Below are 19,472 nucleotides of genomic sequence, written 5' to 3' on the forward strand. Positions count from 1 at the left end.
AGTATTGTATTTTGTCAAAGGCTTTTAGCATTTAATGAGATGATCATGTGATTGTTTTTTCTTCAAGTTTGTTTATTTAGAATTACATTAATGGAATTCTATGTATTGCATCATCCTTGCATCTCTTTGATGTAGACTTCTTTATCTTGGTGAATGATGTTTCTGATGTGTTCTTACATTCAGTTTGTGAGAATTTTATTGAGTATTTTTGTATTGATATTCATAAGTAAAATTGGTCTGGAGTTTTCTTTCTTTTTTGGGTCTTTGTATTGTTTAGGTATCAGTATAAATGTGGCTTTATAGAATGAATTATGCAGTGTTTCTTCTGTTTTTATTTTGTTGAATAGTTTGAGAAGTATTGATATTAGCTCTTCTTTGATGGTCTGGTAGAATTCTGCTCTAAAATTATCTGTCCCTGGGTTTTTTTTTTTTTTTTTTTTTGGTTTGGAGACCTTTTAATGACTTATTCTACTTCTTTAAGGGTTGTGGGACTGTTTAGATAGTTTACCTGAACTTTAATTAACTTTGGTACATGGTATCTATCTAGAAAATCATTCATTTTGTCTATATTTTCCAGTTTTGACAGTTACAGGCTTTTGTAGTAAGATCTGATGATTTCTTCTAATTTCCTCAGTTTTTGCTGTTATGTTTCCTTTTCAATTTCTGATTTTGTTAATTTGGATACTTACTATGTTTAATTTAGTTAGTTTGGCTCAGGGCTTATTTATCTTCTTGAGTTTTGTAAAGAATCATCTCTTAGTTTTGTTGATTCTTTGTATTGTTCTCGTTGTTTCTAATTCAGCCCTGAATTTTCTGTTTCTGTTTTTTTGTCCTAAGTTTGATTATTTCTTACTATCTACTTCTCTTTGTTGTGTTTGCTTCTTTCTGTTCTGTAGCTTTTATGGGTACTGCTAGATTGTTAGTTTAGGATCTCACCAATTTCTTTATGGAGACACTTAGTGCTATAAATTTTTCTCTCTTTTTTTAAATTGGATTTTACTTACATTTCAAATGTTATCCCCTTTCCTTGTTTTCCCTCTGGAGTCCCCTATCCCGTCCTCCCTCCCCCTGCCTCACTGAGGGTGTTCCCACACTCACCCACTTCCTCCCATTTCCCCACTCTGGCATTCCCCTACACTGGGGTATTGAGCCTTCCCTGGGCCAGGGACCTCTCCTCTCATTAATGACTGATAAGGCCATCCTCTGCTACATATGTTGCTGGAGTCATGGGTCCCTCCATGTGTACTCTTTGGTTGGTAGTTTCTTCTTTGGGAACTCTAGTGGAGGGGGTCTGGATGGTTGATATTGTTATTCTTCCTGTGGGGTTCCAAACGCCTTCAGCTTCTCCAGTCTTTTTTCTAACTCCTTCATTGGGATCCCATTCTCAGGCCAATGGTTGGTTGAGAGCATCTGACTCTGTATTTCTCAGGCTCCAGCAGAGCCTTTCAGGACACAGCTAAATCAGTCTCCTGTCAGCATGCACTTCTTGACATTCACAATGTTGTCTGGGTTTGGTGACTGTATAAAGGATGGATCCCTGGGTGGGGCAGTCTCTGGATGACCTTTCCTTCAGTCTCTGCTCCAAACTTTGTCTCTGTACTTCTTCCTGTGAATATTTTGTTCTCCCTTTTAAGAAGGACTGAAGCATCCCCTCCTTGGTCTTTCAAATACTTTAGCTTCATTGTGGTCTGTGGATTGTATCTTGGATAATCTTAGCTTTTGGGTTATTATCTACTTATCAGTGAGTGCATACCATGTGTGTTCTTTTTGTGATCGGGTTGCCTCACTCAGGATGATATTTTCTAGTTCCATTTGCCTAAGAATTTCATGAAGTTATTGTTTTTAATAGTTGAGTAGTACTCCACTGTGTAAATGTACTACATTTTTTTGAATCCATTCCTCTGTCGAAGGACATCTGGGTTCTTTCCAGCTTCTGGCTATTATAAATAAGGCTTCTGTGAATATAGTGGAACATGTATCTCTGCTATATTAGAGCATCTTCTGAGTATCCTCAAGAGTGGCATAGCTGGGTCTTCAGGTAGTATTATGTTCAATTATCTGAGGAACCGCTAGACTGATTTCTAGAGTAGTTTTGCCATCTTGAAATCCCATCAACAATGGAGAAATGTTCCTCTTTTTCTGCATCCTCACCAGCATCTGTTGTCACCTGAGTTTTTAATCTTAGTCATTCTGACTGGTGTGAGGTGGAATCTCAGGATCATTTTGATTTGCATGTCTCTGTTGACTAAGGATGTTGAACATATTTTTTAGGTGCTTCTCGGCCATTTGATATTTCTCAGTTGAAATTCTTTGTTTAGCTCTGTTCCCATTTTTTAAATAGTGTTATTTGATTCTCTGGAGCATTTCTTCTTGAGTTCTTTGTACTTATTGAATATTAGCCCTCTATCTGATGTAGGATTGGTAAAGATATTTTCCCAATCTGTTGCTTGGTGTTTTGTCCCAGGTATCCAGTCTGTTAGTCTATGTCCTTTTATTGGGGGAATTGATGCCTTTGATGTTAAGAGATATTAGGGAATAGTTATTGTTGTTTTCTCTTATTTTTGTTGTTAGAGGTAGAATTATGTTTGTGTGGCTATCTTCTTTTGGGATTTTTGAGATAAGATTACTTTCTTGCTTTCTCTAGGGCGTAGTTTTTTTCCTTGTATTGGAGTTTTTCATCTGTTATCCTTTGTAGAGGTGGATTTGTGGGAAGATATTGTGTAAATTTGTTTTGTCATGGAATATCTTGGATATTATATATCTATGATAATTGAGAGTTTGGCTGGATGTAGTACACTTGGCTGGCATTTGTGTTCTCTTACTCTGTATAACATATACCCAGGATTTTGTAGTTTTTATAGTCTTTGTTTAGAAGTCTGGTGTAATTCTGATAGGTCTGCCCTTCTCTATTACTTGGCCTTTTTCCCTTACTGCTTTTAATATTCTTTTGTTTGTTTTGTGCACTTGGTGTTTTGATTATTTTGACAGGAGTAATTTATTTTCTGCTTCAATCTATTTGAAGTTCTGTAGACTTTTTAAAATGTTCATGGGCATTTTTTTTTTTTTTTAGGTTAAGGAAGTTTTCTTCTATAGTTTTGTTGAAGATATTTACTGGCCCTTTATATTGGGAATCTTCACTCTCTTCTATACCTGTTATCCTTATGTTTGGTCTTCTCATTGTGTCCTGAATTTCCTGGATGTTTTGTGTTAGGAACTTTTAACATGTTCCATTTTCTTTGACTATTGTGTCAATGTTTTCTATGGTATCTTCTGCCTCTGAGATTCCTTCTTCTGTCTTTTGTATTCTATTGATGATGGTTGCATCTGTGACTCATGATCTCTTCCCTATGTTTTCTATCTTTAGGGTTGTCGCTCTTTGTGATTTCTTTATTGTTTCTACTTCAATTTTGAGATCCTGGATGGTTTTGTTCAAATCCTTCACCTGTTTGGTTGTGTTTTTTGTAATTCTTTAAGGGATTTCTGTGTTTCCTCTTGTTTACCTTTATCCTCCTGTATTTCTTTAAGGGAGTTATTTATGTCCTTCTTAAAGTCCTCTATAATCATTATGAGTTATGATTTTTAGATCAGAATCTTTCTTTTTCGGTGTGTTGGGGTTTCCAGGGTTTGCTGTGGTAAGAGAACTTGGTCCCTGATGATGCCAAGTAGCCTTGGTTTCTGTTGCTTAGGTTCTTGTGTTTGCCTCTTGCCATCTGGTTATCTCTGGTGGTAGTTGGTCTTTTTGTCTCTGACTGGAGCTTATCCCTCCTGTGGCCTGTGAGCCTGTGATCTTAGGGGTGAGAGCAGTCTTGGGAGACCAGCTCTCTTCAGGCGGGATTTGCATATGGACGGCTGTGTTACAGCCATAGGTCTTGGTGCAGATGGAGATGGGCAGGATCCTGTTCTGTTCTCCTGCCCTATGTGTTCCTTGGTGGTCCATCTTTGGACAGTGATTGGAGCGAAAGTGGGTCTCACCTGTGGGCTTAGGAGTGAGAGTACTGCTGGGAGACCAGCTCTCTCTGTGCAGGATTTGAGTCTGGAGAGGGCTGTGGGACAGCCTCAGCTCTGGGCACAGATGGAGACCGGACATGGAAATGACATCTTTTCCCTATACTTTTAAAAAATCTTTTCTCTATTTCATATTGCTAGGTAGATTTTAGCTCAAAAGCTCAGAATAGCCATGATACAACTCACAGACCATATGAAGCTTAAGAAGGAAGGCACAAGTGTGGATGCTTTAATCCCACTCAGAAGGGGGACCTATTTGTGATTTTTTTATTGTTTCTATTTACATTTTTAGTTTTTGGACCATTTTGTTCATTTACTTAACTAGTTTGATTATGTTTTCCTTTATTTCTTTAAGAGATCTTTTTTGTTTCCTCTCCAAGGGCTTCTATCTGTTTGCCTGTGTTTTCTTGCATTTCTTTAAGAGATTTATTTATATCCTCCTTAAAGGCCTCTATCATCTTCATGAGATGGGGTTTTAGGTCCAAATTTTGCTCTTCAGATGTGTTAGGGTATCTAGGGCTTGCTATGGTAGAAGAAATGTGTTTTGATGATGCCAAATTAAATTGGCTTCTGCTGCCTTTTGCCTTTCTTTTTTCTTTTAAACTTCTGGTGTTGACTGGTGTGGGTGTTGGGTTAGAGCAGATCTCTTGGGAGGCGGACAGTGTTCTCTCTGGTTAGTTGGCACCTCCAGTTTCCCTGGTTATATCAGTTCTTCTTTGTCTCTGTATGGTACAGGGGGCAGGGACATAGCTTTGCCAGGAGTGCAGGTAGAGGTGCAGACCAGAAGGGGATGGGGCTCAGGCAAAATGGGATAGAACCCACATCTGCTGGGCTCTGTGGGTTCCCAGCTGGGATGGACATTGGGGTAGGGATCTCACCCATGTTCCTGGCTAGTACCTCCTGGGGATAGGCTGGCTTTTGGGTCTGGGGGTAGGCATGCCAGTCAGCAATGGGTTCAGACAGAGGTGCAGAGTACAAGCGGATTCTACATCTTATTTAACATTTTCATTTGTATTTCTTTACAATAACAACAGTGAACTAGTCCTTGAAAATTTTTGCTTCAGTATAAATTTATGTTTTTTAAACTGGTAGCTTTTTGTTTTTGTTTTAGGTATTACCCTATTTAAAAATGATAATGATAGATAAGTAATAAAATATCTTATAGGGACTAGCGATGATGACTCAGCAGTGAAGAGAGCCCATATCAAATGACATAATTCTGCTTTTGTTTATGGCTGAATAAAACTCCATCATGTATTTATGGCACATTTTCTTTGTCTGTTGATAGACACCTTGGCTCATTCAATATCTTAGGTACTGTGACTACTGCAGCAATACACAGAGGTGCACAAGAATCTCTCTTTGATAAGCACATTTAGAGTCCTTTTTATATGCCCAAGAGCAGGATAAATGGTTCATATTTTAGTTCTATTTTCAGTTTTATGAGAAAATTCTATACTGATTTCCATAGTGACTGCAACAATTTGCATTTCTATCATCAGTATATAAAGATCCCTTCTCTCTTCTTAAACATATGGAAAAATGTTCAGCGTCCATACCCATCAGGGAAATGCAAATAAAACAGCTTTCAGATCCAATCTCCCCCCGTGGAAATGGTTATTATTAATAGGTGTCGATAAGAACCATGGAATGTAGAGCAGTCTAACAGTTTGTAGATAGATACACAAAGTCAGTTAACATTTCATATAATGAGTAATTTATCCAGACTTCTGAGGAATATTTTCTTTGTGGAGAAAATGGTTGATACATTTATTGTACTAAAGGAAAACACACGCGTGTATTTTAAAGGGGAACACTCTGACTGCTTTTTGCCAGACAGTGTTTAAGCCAGGATCTAGCCATACAAACTGCACTGGGCTGACACCTACTGTGAAGCCCAGGTTGGCCTCCAGAGTGCTGGGATTCTCGCATGAACCACTAATCACGTTTATCTGTCTTTTCTCCGTGCTTGCTTCTGCCCCTCGTTCTATTTTGTTGTGCTTTATTTGTTCTATCTTGAGGGCTTGCTTCTTGGTGAATACTTGTTTGTCATAAGGATTTTTCCATTTTCTTACATACAGTATTTATGTCTCTCTGGGGAATGTTGGTGCAGGTATTTTTGTTTCTATTATATCTCTATTGTAAATCCGTGATTGTTTACTCAACTGCACTCAAGAGGTGGAAGAAAGGACTGTTCGCCTGTGGAAGCCGTTACTCCATGCAGACAGCACTCCCTTCATTTTGTTTTTGTTATTTCATCCTCCGGAAAAAAAAAATCGCCTAGTATTACCTACTGTTTTAGACAAAGTAGCTGAGAAACCGTCTTTGTATAACCTGACCAGTTATGAAGACTTCGGACCTAAGATTTGAACTCAAGCTGCTGGCTGTAGATGTTGTGATTTTAAGTATTGTTTTAATTGTGGTTATTGATAAAGCTGAATCAATTATTTTCGATTCTGCTCTTTTGAACTACTTTTGTTTTACATTTAGCTATGAGTTACCCATTTGCAGTTGTAAATTTATTTACTTATTTAACCATGAGACCTTAGTAAGTTAAGTAAATGACTGTTTGTTTTAAAATCACAGTATGATTTTTAAAAAGTTTTGAATTTGGACTTATTTATTGTTTAAATTCTGGTTTTTGAACACATATAGCAGGATACCTTTTACTTAATTTACCAGATAGTCGTATGGTGTATTGCCAGCATTGTTAATGGACCTATCTTACCTTCTTGTATTGTGCTTGAGATCAATCTAAAACTTTGGTAGTTTAAAAAATATTTATAGGTACTCTAGTAAATAATAAAATAATAAAATAGTATTCTGTACACATTAGATAAACATGTATGTGCAAGCTGTGTGCTTGTTATTGACTTGTTTTTAGAAATATTTTCTAAGGTATTTTAAAACAAGCTTTTATTATAAGAAACTTAAAGGGTTCAAATCTGTGTTAATCTTTAAATCATTTAATATTATTAGGGACTGCACTTTGTACAGATAAGGTCCAGAACACATTGCACCTAGTCCATTAAAAGAAGAAGGAATGGGAGAGATACTTTGATAAGTGTCCTCCCTGTTTTAACCTTGAATGCTATTATGGGGTGGGCTGGGAAGGGGGATGGTGCTATATCTGTTTCATTGGCTTAGACTTTTTCCTGCTGAGAGAAATCAATACTTTGAGGCGTTGCATGACAGAGAAATCACTTTAGAATTAAAGGCGGCTGTCACACAGTATCATTGGCTGACTTTTGTTTGCTGTTGAGGTTTGAAGCTTTCATTTTTCTTAGTCTTTTTCAGGAGTCTCAGGTTTCTGTAGATAGCATTTTTTTTTTTTTTTTAAAGATCAGACTTTAAATCCGAGTTGAATGATAAAGTACAGAGACCTCCAAAGTGAAATATTGAGAAACTTCTTTATTTGTTGAACTTTATGTGGTTTTCCTTTCCAATAGTTTCCAGTAAATTTATAGCAGAAGTGATTTTTGAGACAATTGAGAAGTCACCCTCTTAAAACTATTTGGCAGAAGCCTTGCTTCCCTAATTAAAATTTGATTAATTCATGTGTAGCACTTCAAACAAAACATAGAAGGTAGAACTGTGTATTATAACATTTAATGAAATACTGTAAACCTACTAACTATAGAAAAAGTGATCACAAATTGTTCTTTTATTTTCTGTATTATTGATATGTTTTCTGTCTAAAGGCAAACATGTTTTTGATATTTAAAATATAAACATTAATTTATGAAAGGCTTTTTTTATATTTTGAAACAGTGTGATTTCAAAATTTTAAACATGCTCTACAATAGTTTATTGGATTAGTTACTGTATGTCAAATAAAACATGCTATAGTAGAAACCTAATGCTTAAAACCTTGTAATTTCGGCATTCTTTGGTGAGTATCTTGAGATTAAAAGGGAGTGTCTGTGACACCTCATTCTTTGTAGTTAAGTTAGAATTGTTTTCTACCACAGAATCAGGATCTCAGTCTCTCTCCAGCTTTCTCCTCTTTTCTTCCTTCCCCTTTAATGTCTAATGTGGGAAATTTTCTTGTTTCTGTGGACTGTGTTGTGATGTTCTTCCTTTTCTTGTTGTTTGCCTTAAGTGGGGGTCTTCAGTGTAGCTCCAACTGCTCTGCAACTCATTCTGAACACCAGCTAACCCCAGCACTGCCACTGTCCCCCAGCTTTTGTGTCTACAGGGCTGGGATCATAGGCTGGCCATAGGCCTGGCACTCCGTTTTTAATATTAATAATCTATAGATTTTTTCTTTTCTTTTTTTTTTTGTAAATTCTGCACTTATAATATGACATCACAATTGTTGTTAGAGAACCAACATGTACTTTTATTGAATTTTTCTTGTAAAATTTTTTTATATAAGAGTTTTAAATAATTTAATCTCTATTATCTTTCATAGAAGTATCGGTCATTTTTTTAAAAAAAATTATTTAATCTTTCTTTTTTATAATCCAGACTTTATCCATCCCCCCTTCATCTCCATGAGACTCCTCACCCCATCAGACCCCCCCACTCACTGAGGCCTTCAGTCTCTTGAGGGTTAGGTGCATCTTCTTGCACTGAGGCCAGACCAGGCAGTTCCTCTGCTGTATGTGTGTTGGGGGCCTCATACCAGCTGGTGTGTGCTGCCTGGTTGGTCACACAGTATCTGAGAGATCTCAGGGGTCCAGGTTAACTGAGACTGCTGGTCCTCCTACAGAGTCACCCCCCTCCTTATATTCTTCCAGCTTTTCCCTAATTCAACCACAGGGGTCAGCAGCTTCTGTTGATTGGTTGGGTGTAAATATCTGCATCTGAGTCTTTCAGCTCCTTGTTGGGTCTTTCAGAGGGCAGCCATGATAGGCCCCTTTTTGTGAGCGCTCCATAGTCTTAGTAGTAGTAGTGTGAGGCCTTGGAGATTCCAATTTGGTCCTGTTACTGGACCTCCTTTTCCTCAGGCTTTTTCCATTCTTGTCCCTGCAGTTCTTTCAGACAGGAACAATCATGGATCAGAGCTTTGACTGTGGGATAGCAACCCTATCCCTCCACTTGTTGTCTTTCTGCTGGAGGTGGGCTCTAAAAGTTCTCTCTGCCCACTTTAGTGCATTTCATCTAAGGTCCTTCCCTTTGAGTTCAGAGAGTCTCTCACTTCCCAGGTCTCTGGTACATTCTGGAGGGCCCCCCCCCCCCGTACCTACCAAGGTTGCCTATTTTTATTCTTTCTGCTGGTCCTTAGGGCTTCAGTCATGTTCCCCTACTCAATATGTGATCATGTTTCCCTCTTTCCTTCCCTGTCTCCTTTCTCACCCAGGTCTCTCCTTCCCTTCCTCCCACCTCCTGTGATTACTTTTTTCTCCCTCCCAAGTGCGATTGAGGCATCCTCACTTGGGCCCTTCAGCTTGTTAACCTTTTTAAGTTCTGTGGACCGTATCCTGGGCTTTTTCTTTTTCTTTTTCTTTTTCTTTCTTTTCTTTTCTTTCTTTCTTTCTTTCTTTCTTTCTTTTTTTTTTTTTTTTTTTTTTTTTGGCTGAATACACTTATTAGTGAGTACATACCATGTATGTCCTTTACAATCTGAGTTACATTCATTTGCCTGCAAAACTCAGGATGTCCTCCTTCTTAATAGCTGAGTAGTAGTCATTTTGTAAATGAACACATTTTCTGTGTCTATTCTTCTGTTGTGGGACATCTGAGTTGTTTCCAGCTTCTGGCTATCACAAACAAGGCTACTATGAACATAGTAGAATATGTGTTGGGTTTACCATAACATAAGGAACTGAATTAAAGGGTCAGAGCTCTAGGAAGTTGAAAAAAAATCACTGGTTTACTGAGCCAGCCTGGGAACTAACATTGTAGGTGGATATTCTAAATTCTTTGCCTGTTTAGTTAAAACTTTATTTTTTAATTATAAATAAATTAATTCTAAGAAGCATGTTTATTTTATTTTTCAGGACCATATTTATTGTTTTTTTTCATTCAGATACGTTTGTACTGTTGTTGAGCAGTTGCATTCTATAGTTTATATGACACTGAAGTCCAGAAAATCAGCAGTGATGTGTAGTAAAGTGTTACACCTATGATAATTTTAGAGTTACTGAAGGACAATTTTAGAGTTACCCTTCATTTCTTATGCTGTTGCAGTGTCTGTTGAACTTTAGGGTAGTGTCTTCGGGGTACCCCCATTCAACCTTCAAACACAGATACCTGTGTTCTCCCCCTTCTGCCAACATAGGTATGCCACTCAAGTATTCCCCATTTGAATGACAGAACCTAGTATTAGCATTTGACGAGAGTTTCTTCAGTGCATGCCATCCAGATATTTTGTGAACACAGACAAGATTATCATATCTTTTAGAAACATTCTTATTTGTTTTCCTTTTATCAGGCTTTAAGGTCAGATGTAACTGTAATGTCCTACAAGGAGACAGAGATTGATAATCAAGAAAGAATGGCCCTTTAATGTGATTTATATGTATAGATTTTATGTCAGATTTGAAAAGTTGCTTTTTAAATTGTAAAGGAAGATCCATTAAAGAACACTTTAAACCATTTTACTATTTAGCTTACCTTGAGTCCTTGTTTTTAGAAATGCCTTTGCAGCAGACTTTGATAGGCCAGCAAATGTTTATTGTTCACCTATTTATAAAAAGCAGAAGTAGGCTCTTTGATAGGTTCTTGCTGCAAGCAAGGGCACATTTAGTACTGTTTAGTATGAAGATATGCAACGCTTCATGAGAATGCAGGGAACATTGATTTTTTTCCCCCTCTAACTTCCAGCAATAATTTGAAGCTCCACTCATCAGGTAGTTAGGAAAAGGCTTACGGTGGCTGTGGTACGCAATACAGGGTAAAGGAGTATGAAGATTTCTGTATCCTTTATGCTCTTCCTTTATCTGTATGTCAGCTTTGTAGTTCTTGCCAGAATCTCTAAAAATGCCACTGTCAGGTAACATTTTGCGGTAATGGAATATCCTTCACTTAAGCTGCTGTCCAGATACTTAAAAAATATTTTTCTTTCTGTTTGTTCAGATCAGTATTTACAGAAGTGTTCTGTCCTGTGACTTTTTTTTTTTTTTGTCACGGTTTGTTAACAAACATATGAACTGTGAGTTGGCTTTTGATTTGCTTTAACCTGGTTCCTAGTAAATCTTATATTCTCTGCATTGGCACTTATATAATATAACATAATTTGCTTTTTTCTGTTTTGAATATTTATTTTTATTTATTCTGTAGAAACACATCTAAACCTTTTTATCAGTAGTTAAATAAAATTGAATATTTTGTTCCCAAGCTAACTATTTGTTTTTACGTTTATGTATCATTTTACTCATGTTGTGATGTTAATAGTTAGTTCCTATGACACTGAACGCCATATAAAGTAGAGTGATATGGAGTAGGAAATCCTACCCAAGAGGAAATGAAATGAAAGCATCTCTGAGCTTGTATGCAGCATGTCTAGGACAACCTCCAGCCCCTGTCCTAGTTGCCAAGAATCTTTCAATATTTCTTTTTTTCTTCCCAACTGACCCCACTTCAGCTTTTATGCACTGCCTGCTTCTCTGTCCTCCCAGTGAATTTCATGAGGATTGTTTACAGGAGCTTCTACATCTTGCCAGTCATAAAACCACAGAAGGGACTGTCTTTTCTTCTTCTAGCAGCCATTGACTGTCTGTAAATTCCCAGGGAAGGGGGCACAGGATGTGAAGGGACACAGCCTTGCCCAGGTACCGTAGCCTCTGAGCCTCTGTACCGTGAGGACAGTGCCCCGTGATGTTCACTAGACCTCTGAGAGGAGATACAGATTTTCTCTCTAAAGCCAAGCGCTGCACAGTCACATGTTCTCCAGTGAGAGATTCAATACAGTCCTTTCATTTATCATGTTTAAACCTGAAGAACAAGTTAAAACCCAGAGAGAGAGAGAGAGATTAAAAAATTGACCAGTACTGTCAAGAAACACTAGCTAAATAATAGGGTAATCTGGGTCATTTTGATTTGTAGCATTTTTTTGTTTCTATTTTCAGTCAGAAATCTATAATTTCTTTCATTTAAATAATTGTTGAAAAACACTTCTACTTTTTTTGTTTTCTTTTGTTTTAAAGCCCTTGCATCAAAAATATATCGTGTCTCTGTTCTTTGTTTGTGTTTCTGCTTTAGGGGTTCATTTTTTCCCTCCTATGAAGAACTTACCTCCACAAAATCATCCATTGATAAATCCAACCTTTGCTTCCTTATAACATTCTCTATTACCATATACAGTTTTTTTTCTTTGTACATATATCTATCCTTTTATATTTTGAGTTGATTTTGGTGGAATGAACAAAAAACTCAACTCACATTGGTATGCAATGACCATTAGTTTACTGGATCTCAGAGAAAGTCTTAAAAGAGTCGTATAAAATTAGGAAATGTAGCTCATTCTTTTAAAAAACACATTATTGTATTAATTCTTTGAGAATTTCTTAAAATGTCTTTTGATCATATTCATCTTTCATTTCTCCCCCTAGTTTCTACTGATTTACCCCTATCCTCCACCTGCTTCCAAATTTGTGTTTTCTCTTTCTCATTTAAATAGTCCACAGAGTCCATTTTGTGTTGCTTATATGCTCACAGCTGTGGGGTAATGTACAGGATTATGATCTACCTACTCAGTGAAACATCTTTAAGGAGAACTGACAGTACCCTTTCCAAAAGCTGACAACAGCCAGTGCTTCAGGGTTACGAGACTTCCCCAGTCCCTGTTAGACTGTGAATGCCTTAGCCTTGTGCAGGTCTTGGGTCAGGCAACTTCAGCTGCTATGAATCCTGTCCTGTCCAGAAGACACTGCTTTACTCAGGTCCTCCTGACCTCTCTCTTACAGTCTTCCCACCTTCTTTTCTGCTCATGGTCCCAAGCCCTAGGTTGGGGTGGGTATGATATGGTATGTGACAGAGCACTCCACTAACACTTATTATCATCAACACTTTGGTCAGTTGTGAGTTTCTGCATCGACCTCTGTCCACTGCACTGCACAGAAGATCTTCTCTGAGGTCTAAGGCATGGATTATTTAAGTACAGAAATATGAATTTAAAGGGCCGTTTACTAATCCCTTTAGCAGATTAATAAGTATAAATTCACTTCAGGGGTCTGGTTTCTTGGTCAGATTTACATTATTAGGCATGTATTACTCCTCTGGAGCAGGACTTAAATCCAATCAGAAAATGGTACTACCCCAGGACTGGATCTGCTTATCTGGTTGGACTTTATTGTAATTCAGATCAGTAAGATTGTTGATGACTTTGACCTCCCTGGAGCCCCAGATCACAGCTTTTGTTACTGTGAAAGCTTATCAGCAGGAGGAAGCTTCTGCTCAGTACCAACTTGATTTCTCTTTGCCCTGTGAGGTAGTGTCTTTAGGAATGGGGCCTTAACATTAAGTTCAGTAGCCTTTGTTGTTTGGAGGTCTCCAGGCAACCCATGCATAGCTAACAACTTACCTGTTAGTGGGCTCTTTTTTTTTTCTTTTTGGTTCTTTATGACTTTGGGGAGTGTTGCCCCCCCCCCCCAAACACACACACACACACACACACACACACACACACACACACGTGTGTGTGTGTATGTAAAACAGTAGTTTTCATATGGATTCTAAACATCCTTAATGTTAGTTATTTCTTCCCAGCCCCTTCTGCCCTCTGTTCCCCTCTCCGACTATCTAAACCTCCCTTTCCCATTATTAGTCATTTTTTAGGATTCAAAGTTTTAGAAGATTTTGATTCCATTTGGAATAAACACTTTTTTCTTAGTTTTACTGTATTTGGGTTGGCTTCATTTCCAGGTCACCCCATTTCTTGCCCTGTAGGATTGTGAATGTTCAGTGCTTCTGGAAGTTTGTATTTGTTCTTCTACATACTGAGAGGGAGTAGGAAACTGTCTTCCCACAATCTGAACTTTCTATTTCATGTAATACATGACCCAGGCTAATTTGTGTGATGTGATCATTACCCAAGTGGTTTAGGACAGTCAAGACCCTTGTCCTTCTTTGTTGCTGGTGTTGTGATGAGAGTTGCATCTAACTACAGCTTGTTCAGAATCTTACTGTCCACATGATAGGAGATGCAGGTAACCATAGTGTATATGTGTTATATATAAAAATAGCAGTGTATCTGCCAATCAAATGTAGGCGACTTCCCAGAGGGTTTTAAGCTTAAAGCAAAACAAAAACAGAATGCTTGCTCGCAGAGACTGAACTGTCACCCAGGGCGCCTACATGGGTCTGACCTAGGTCTTCTGCACATACAGTTTATACTTGGTCTTCTATGACTCTTAAGAGTGGAAGCAGGGGATTTGATTTCTCTGTCTCTTTTGCCTGCCCTCAGGACCCCACTGCTTCGTGCAGCCTTAATGTAAGGGGAGGTACCTAGACTTACTGCATCTTCAGTTGATGTCCATGAAGGGTCTGCCCTTTTCTGAAGAGAAAAGGAGGAGTAGATGGGGCTTGGGAGGAGTAGGAGTGGGGGTGGAGAGTTGGCGGAGGATGTGATACATGAGCGACAAATAAAACAAAGGAAGAAACAGAACACCAACCACCACCACAACAAAACAAAAAAACAAAACTAAACCATCCAATCCTGGTTGTGTAGTGATCTCATAACTTGCCTCTTCTCCTTAATTATCTTGTCTCATTACAACCAACTGTCTTGAAGCTGTCATAATTGTTTTTAATATGTGAATTGGTCTCTTACTATTCTGTTTAAAAAATTTCAGGATATTTGAATGAAGTTTAAAGTCACCATAATTATCTAGTGCAAATAACGTCTTTAAATTAATTTCATAGCAGTATTTGTTCTACTTGGTTGTAAGACCTCAGCAACCTCAGTTCATTCTGGCTTAATCTAGGGTTCAGCTTCCATATGGCTGGCCGTTTATCACTGATAAAAAAATCTCTGTTTAACTGTTTACAACATATGAGTACATCTTATTGACTTTAGGAAGCTCACCTAATCAATGTTTAATGAATTTTATAAAATTATCATTAAAGTTTTGGTTAGTTTGCTTCATTCTATAAATTGTCTCATGATACATGTAGATTTTTCACCCACATTTTTTTTCTAACGTAGTATTTTTATTGATTGTTTGGAATCTTCACAGGATTATGCTTCCCTTTCCTTCCAGATCCCAGATGTCACCCCATGCCCCCCCAAAAGAAAAATATACCCACATTTTTATAGTAAATTAATAAATATTTCTCTTTTTTTCTGTATTCCAGTCATTGTGTGCTCAGTACTCTGCAGACAAAAGAGAAGAGGAGAAGATGTGTGATCATCTGATAAGAGCAGCTAAATACCGAGACCATGTGACAGCAACTCAGTTAATCCAGAAAATTATCAACCTTCTCACAGACAAGCATGGAGCCTGGGGAAGCTCCTCAGTGAGGTAAAGGAAAGCCCTGGAGTGGGCCCTCATCCTCTGCCGGTGGCCTCAGTTTAAATAAATGGCTTGAATGTGATCAAGGTTAAGTGAAGAATTGAATTAAGCTTTTGTTTCTACTGTGAATTTAACTCATAAAAGAGAAAATGTATATAGGTAGCTTTATTGATCATTTTGGGTTCTAGTTCTTTCAAATTATTTTTAAAGAGAATTTTCTATTCTTACTTGTTCATTTTATAGTGAATTTGTTAGACAAATTTATTATTTTATAGACTGCACTTCATAGAATATAAAATAAAGTTTTAGTGATTTTATATTTAACATGCATATTTTACAGATATAAAATTTAATTTAGAACTTTTCCAAAACATTCTGACTTCTTTTGATAGTTGACTTAAGTTTGGAGACCACTTACACTATTGTTTACTAGTATTCAGTAACATATAGAAGGTATATAAAATTTGGTTACAGGCATTGAGAGTCAACTCTTTAAGGGTAAGATATACCAGATTTGTGATAGGAGCCATGCTTGTTTTCTTTCTTGTTCTGTCCTATCCTACTCCAGCTGATGTTACATGAGAGAATAGTCATGAAATTACTCGACTGGGTCAGTGGTCCTTGATGCCTTACAACATCTAAAGGCATTGGTCTCCCACCCCTGAGTTCCTCTGTATGTGCATTTGTGTCAAGAAAGGTCATGGTGTTTTGTTGTCCATTCGGATAGCCTTTTAATGTACATAGTGGGAACTAAATAGATGCTTCCTAAATTTTTATTTCCCCTGAAAGAAAGTATGTGATTAAAAACATTTCTTTTGGTAACTTTACACTGTCTTCCTGGTCAAGAGACTACGTGGTAGCTATGTAGTTATAATTGTGCAGCAGTCTCGTACTATCAGACTCACAGATTTCTGAAATGACCTTATTGTAACAAGATGTCCTAAAAGATCAAAGGACTGTAGACTGTATTTACATGAAAGAATTACTGGTTTTATAGTGGGGTTGCTAAGAGGCATCAACTGTATTATTCTATACAGCTAGACATTAAATTCTTAAATTTTAGTATATCCCCCAATCCAAAGCAACACACATTGTACAGTATTTTTAAATAAGAAAAGTTGTTATATTTTTGACTTTTGAATAAATATATTTTTAAATTCAGTCTAGTTACAAAAGGTACATTAGTAAAATTAACATTAGTGAATTGCTTTCTTGATCCAAATCTTCTAGCTTATATTCTGTTGAACAGCATAAGAGTCCTTCTTCATATTTCTCTGTTCCATGTTTAGCACACTTGGCTACTCTCTGATACCTTTTCTACAATTATTCTAATTAGAGTGAGTATGTATACAGTGATGGTCCTTTTCGGCCATTCTGTGAGAGTGCCTCACCAGTCACTGCTTTCCCTGTATGAGGCTTGCATAATCAGCTTGTAAATTATGGGCATGTTTGTAATAAACGGGAATCGCAGAGTGTACTTTGTTCTTCACTTAGCATAATTCTAGAAAACACAAATGGCATTAGGGAGAAGTCAGAGTCATAGTGTAGCTGTAATGCAGTTAACTATCCTGAGCCTGTTAAAGGAAATGTGCACAATGAAGAATATTTTAGTAGAGGATTAAATTCTTTTAGGTATAATTTCTTTGTGTATTATCTAAAGAACCATAGTAGCATTTTTGTCTTTAATTCAATCATGTTAGAATATTTTGAAATTTCATTTGTATCTTTTTTTTTTTTTTTTTTTTTTTTTGGACCCTCCTTTGGAATCCACATAATTTGCTTGTAGCCTTGGCTATGTAGGCCTAATACTTTCCCATTAATGTCATTTATTTTGTTTCACTATTGATGGCTTTTCTAATGCCGCACGATCAGTGGGCTGCAGTGCTGGCAGCTGGCCTGGGATCGGCAGTGGTTTTAATAAATCACAATCAGACCCATGCCATTACATCAATATTTTTAGTCAATTATAGAGAAGGTCAGGTGCTACATTCAGTATAGGAGCCTCAGCATGTGGCATTTGAGAAACATCTGGTCCTGCAACAAAACTGCAAGCTGGGGGAAAAAAGAATCCAATTTATCCCATCTAAAGAGACCAAATGAAATCTGCTGCTTTATGGATAACACAATGATGATTATAGCCATTTTGAGCATGTTATACTTGCTAGACTTAATACCTTTTATAAAGACATATTCCCAAAGTTTCCATTCAATAAAAACTGAAAATGAAAATATTATTTTCCCAGAAGCAGATGGGAATTGTTGTTTCCTCACAGCAGGCATCTAATATCTTTTGACACCTAGTGACCTGCCTGAATGCAATTTGTGTCTTAATATCCCACTCACACCAGCTTTTGGCATGAAAGAGAAAATCTCTCCCCTCCCTCCCCCTCTTTCTCCTCTACCTGTCTCTCCTCCCTCCCCCCTCTTTTCTTCCTCTCCGTCTCCCTGTTTCTCTTTCTCTAGAATATTGCATTCACAGGTAGAGGAAAGTAGAATTCTTTCCAAGCTCTGATAACTCTGTGCCCTTTACTGTCATTGCATTTTTCACGTGCTTAGAGATTTCAGGGGATAATGGGACAGACAAGTACCTGTTCATCCATACATTACTGTCACCTGGAGTGAGGCTCAGGTGAGAGCAGAGCACGCTTGATAAGAATAGTGGAATAAGCAAGAAGGAGGCCACAGTGAGCAGAGTGGCAGAAGTAATTTTTTCCCAGTGCATGGAGCAGGCATTGTGTTTATTTGGGTCAGGAGACAAATCATCTTTCATGTAGATGACACCTGGTAAAGTGGCTGAGTGTAAGAAGGATGAGGAGAGATGATGGAGAACACTGGGTGGAAGTCTCAGAGGACATTCTACCCTTTTCTCATATCGTCCTTCATTGCATTCTAATAGGCTGACTAATGTACCATGGAAATTCACTTTTGGTATTAGTCCGGGAAAGAGGGTGGTTCTCTTCTCTAAAAAATGCATAGGTTGAGCTAGGGACATAAATTATTTTACAAGTAATAAGGTTTAGGAATTTTTAAGAGAACCTCATATCAAAATTCTTGAATGCTTTTGATTAGTTTAGGAGACTGTGTTTAGGTTTCGATTTCTGCTGCTGTAAGATCGCCGGGTTCAGATTGCTTGAATGTGTTCTAATGGATGCCCTCAAGCTAGAGGCGTCTCTTCCTGAAAGACATTCATCTTTTTTCTGTGTCACAGGCTTGCCGGTAAAAATCTTTGTGATGCTCTCTCCAATTTTTCTTCAGTAAATCAAATCTTCCTTCTTTCAGAAAGATGAATGCTGTAAGGTTGGAGTGTTATAAAAAAAAAATCAATGCAGGCAGAATTGAAACAGTATGCCTCTGTATTGATTGGCCTTGTGAAATCGAAACTAACAGCTTTGTAACTGTTCCAGTGGACAGTTAGCTGACCTGTAATGGACAAACTATCAATATTAGCATTACTATTTTATCTTGTGCTATGTCATTTTAAAATCTAGAGTCCAGGGAAAGGCAGGGCCTAAGGAATTTTTAATCTCCTTGCAGGGTATATCCCACTTAACCTTTAATGTTCTATTGTTTGTAGAAAGCAGTGGCTAATGCACTTGACCTATAAGAAGCTGGAACTGGGGCAGTGTGGGTTTTAAATCAGTTTCATAGTTTGAGACACAGCAAAAGGTTGTTTTCAAATAAGTCCTGGTGTTCCCCCCCACAAAAAGTTTTTTTCATTTAGTGGTGAAACTCAGTGTTTAATTTGTTCTGACATGCTTTGTATTTCCAAAGCTTATTATTTGGTGTGTTTAAAAATATCCTTTATTTCATTAGAGACTGTAGTGAAACTAATGTCGTAGGATACCAATGCGCTTCAAGTACCTCATCAGGCATTCTTTATCCTCTGCAACAAGGCAAGCACGTCTTCACAGGTTCAGCACGCCCAGTCTGATCGTCTGCATGCTTTTATTTTTATTTCCGCTCACCTCTGGGACTGGCACTTGACATCAAGTAGCACTCATTGCTCTCTCTAGGGCTTTGATGGTGCTGGAAATTCTTTATAGCCAGTCATGACAATAATACAGCAAG

The 19,472-nt window shown here is 37.6% G+C and overlaps 1 protein-coding gene across 2 annotated transcripts in view; it reads left to right on the forward strand.

Moving 5' to 3' along the window:
- LRBA (LPS responsive beige-like anchor protein) overlaps positions 1 to 19,472 on the forward strand; it is a 533,667-nt gene that overhangs the window by 209,137 nt on the left and 305,058 nt on the right. For both annotated transcript variants that reach the window (XM_080915741.1, XM_080915742.1), the window contains exon 37: positions 15,247 to 15,413. In XM_080915741.1, the coding sequence (XP_080771867.1) occupies positions 15,247 to 15,413 (167 nt within the window). The remainder of the gene's footprint in view (positions 1 to 15,246; positions 15,414 to 19,472) is intronic.

This window comes from Micromys minutus (assembly GCF_963924665.1).
Source record: "Micromys minutus genome assembly, chromosome: 4".
NCBI classification, from domain to species: domain Eukaryota; kingdom Metazoa; phylum Chordata; class Mammalia; order Rodentia; family Muridae; genus Micromys; species Micromys minutus.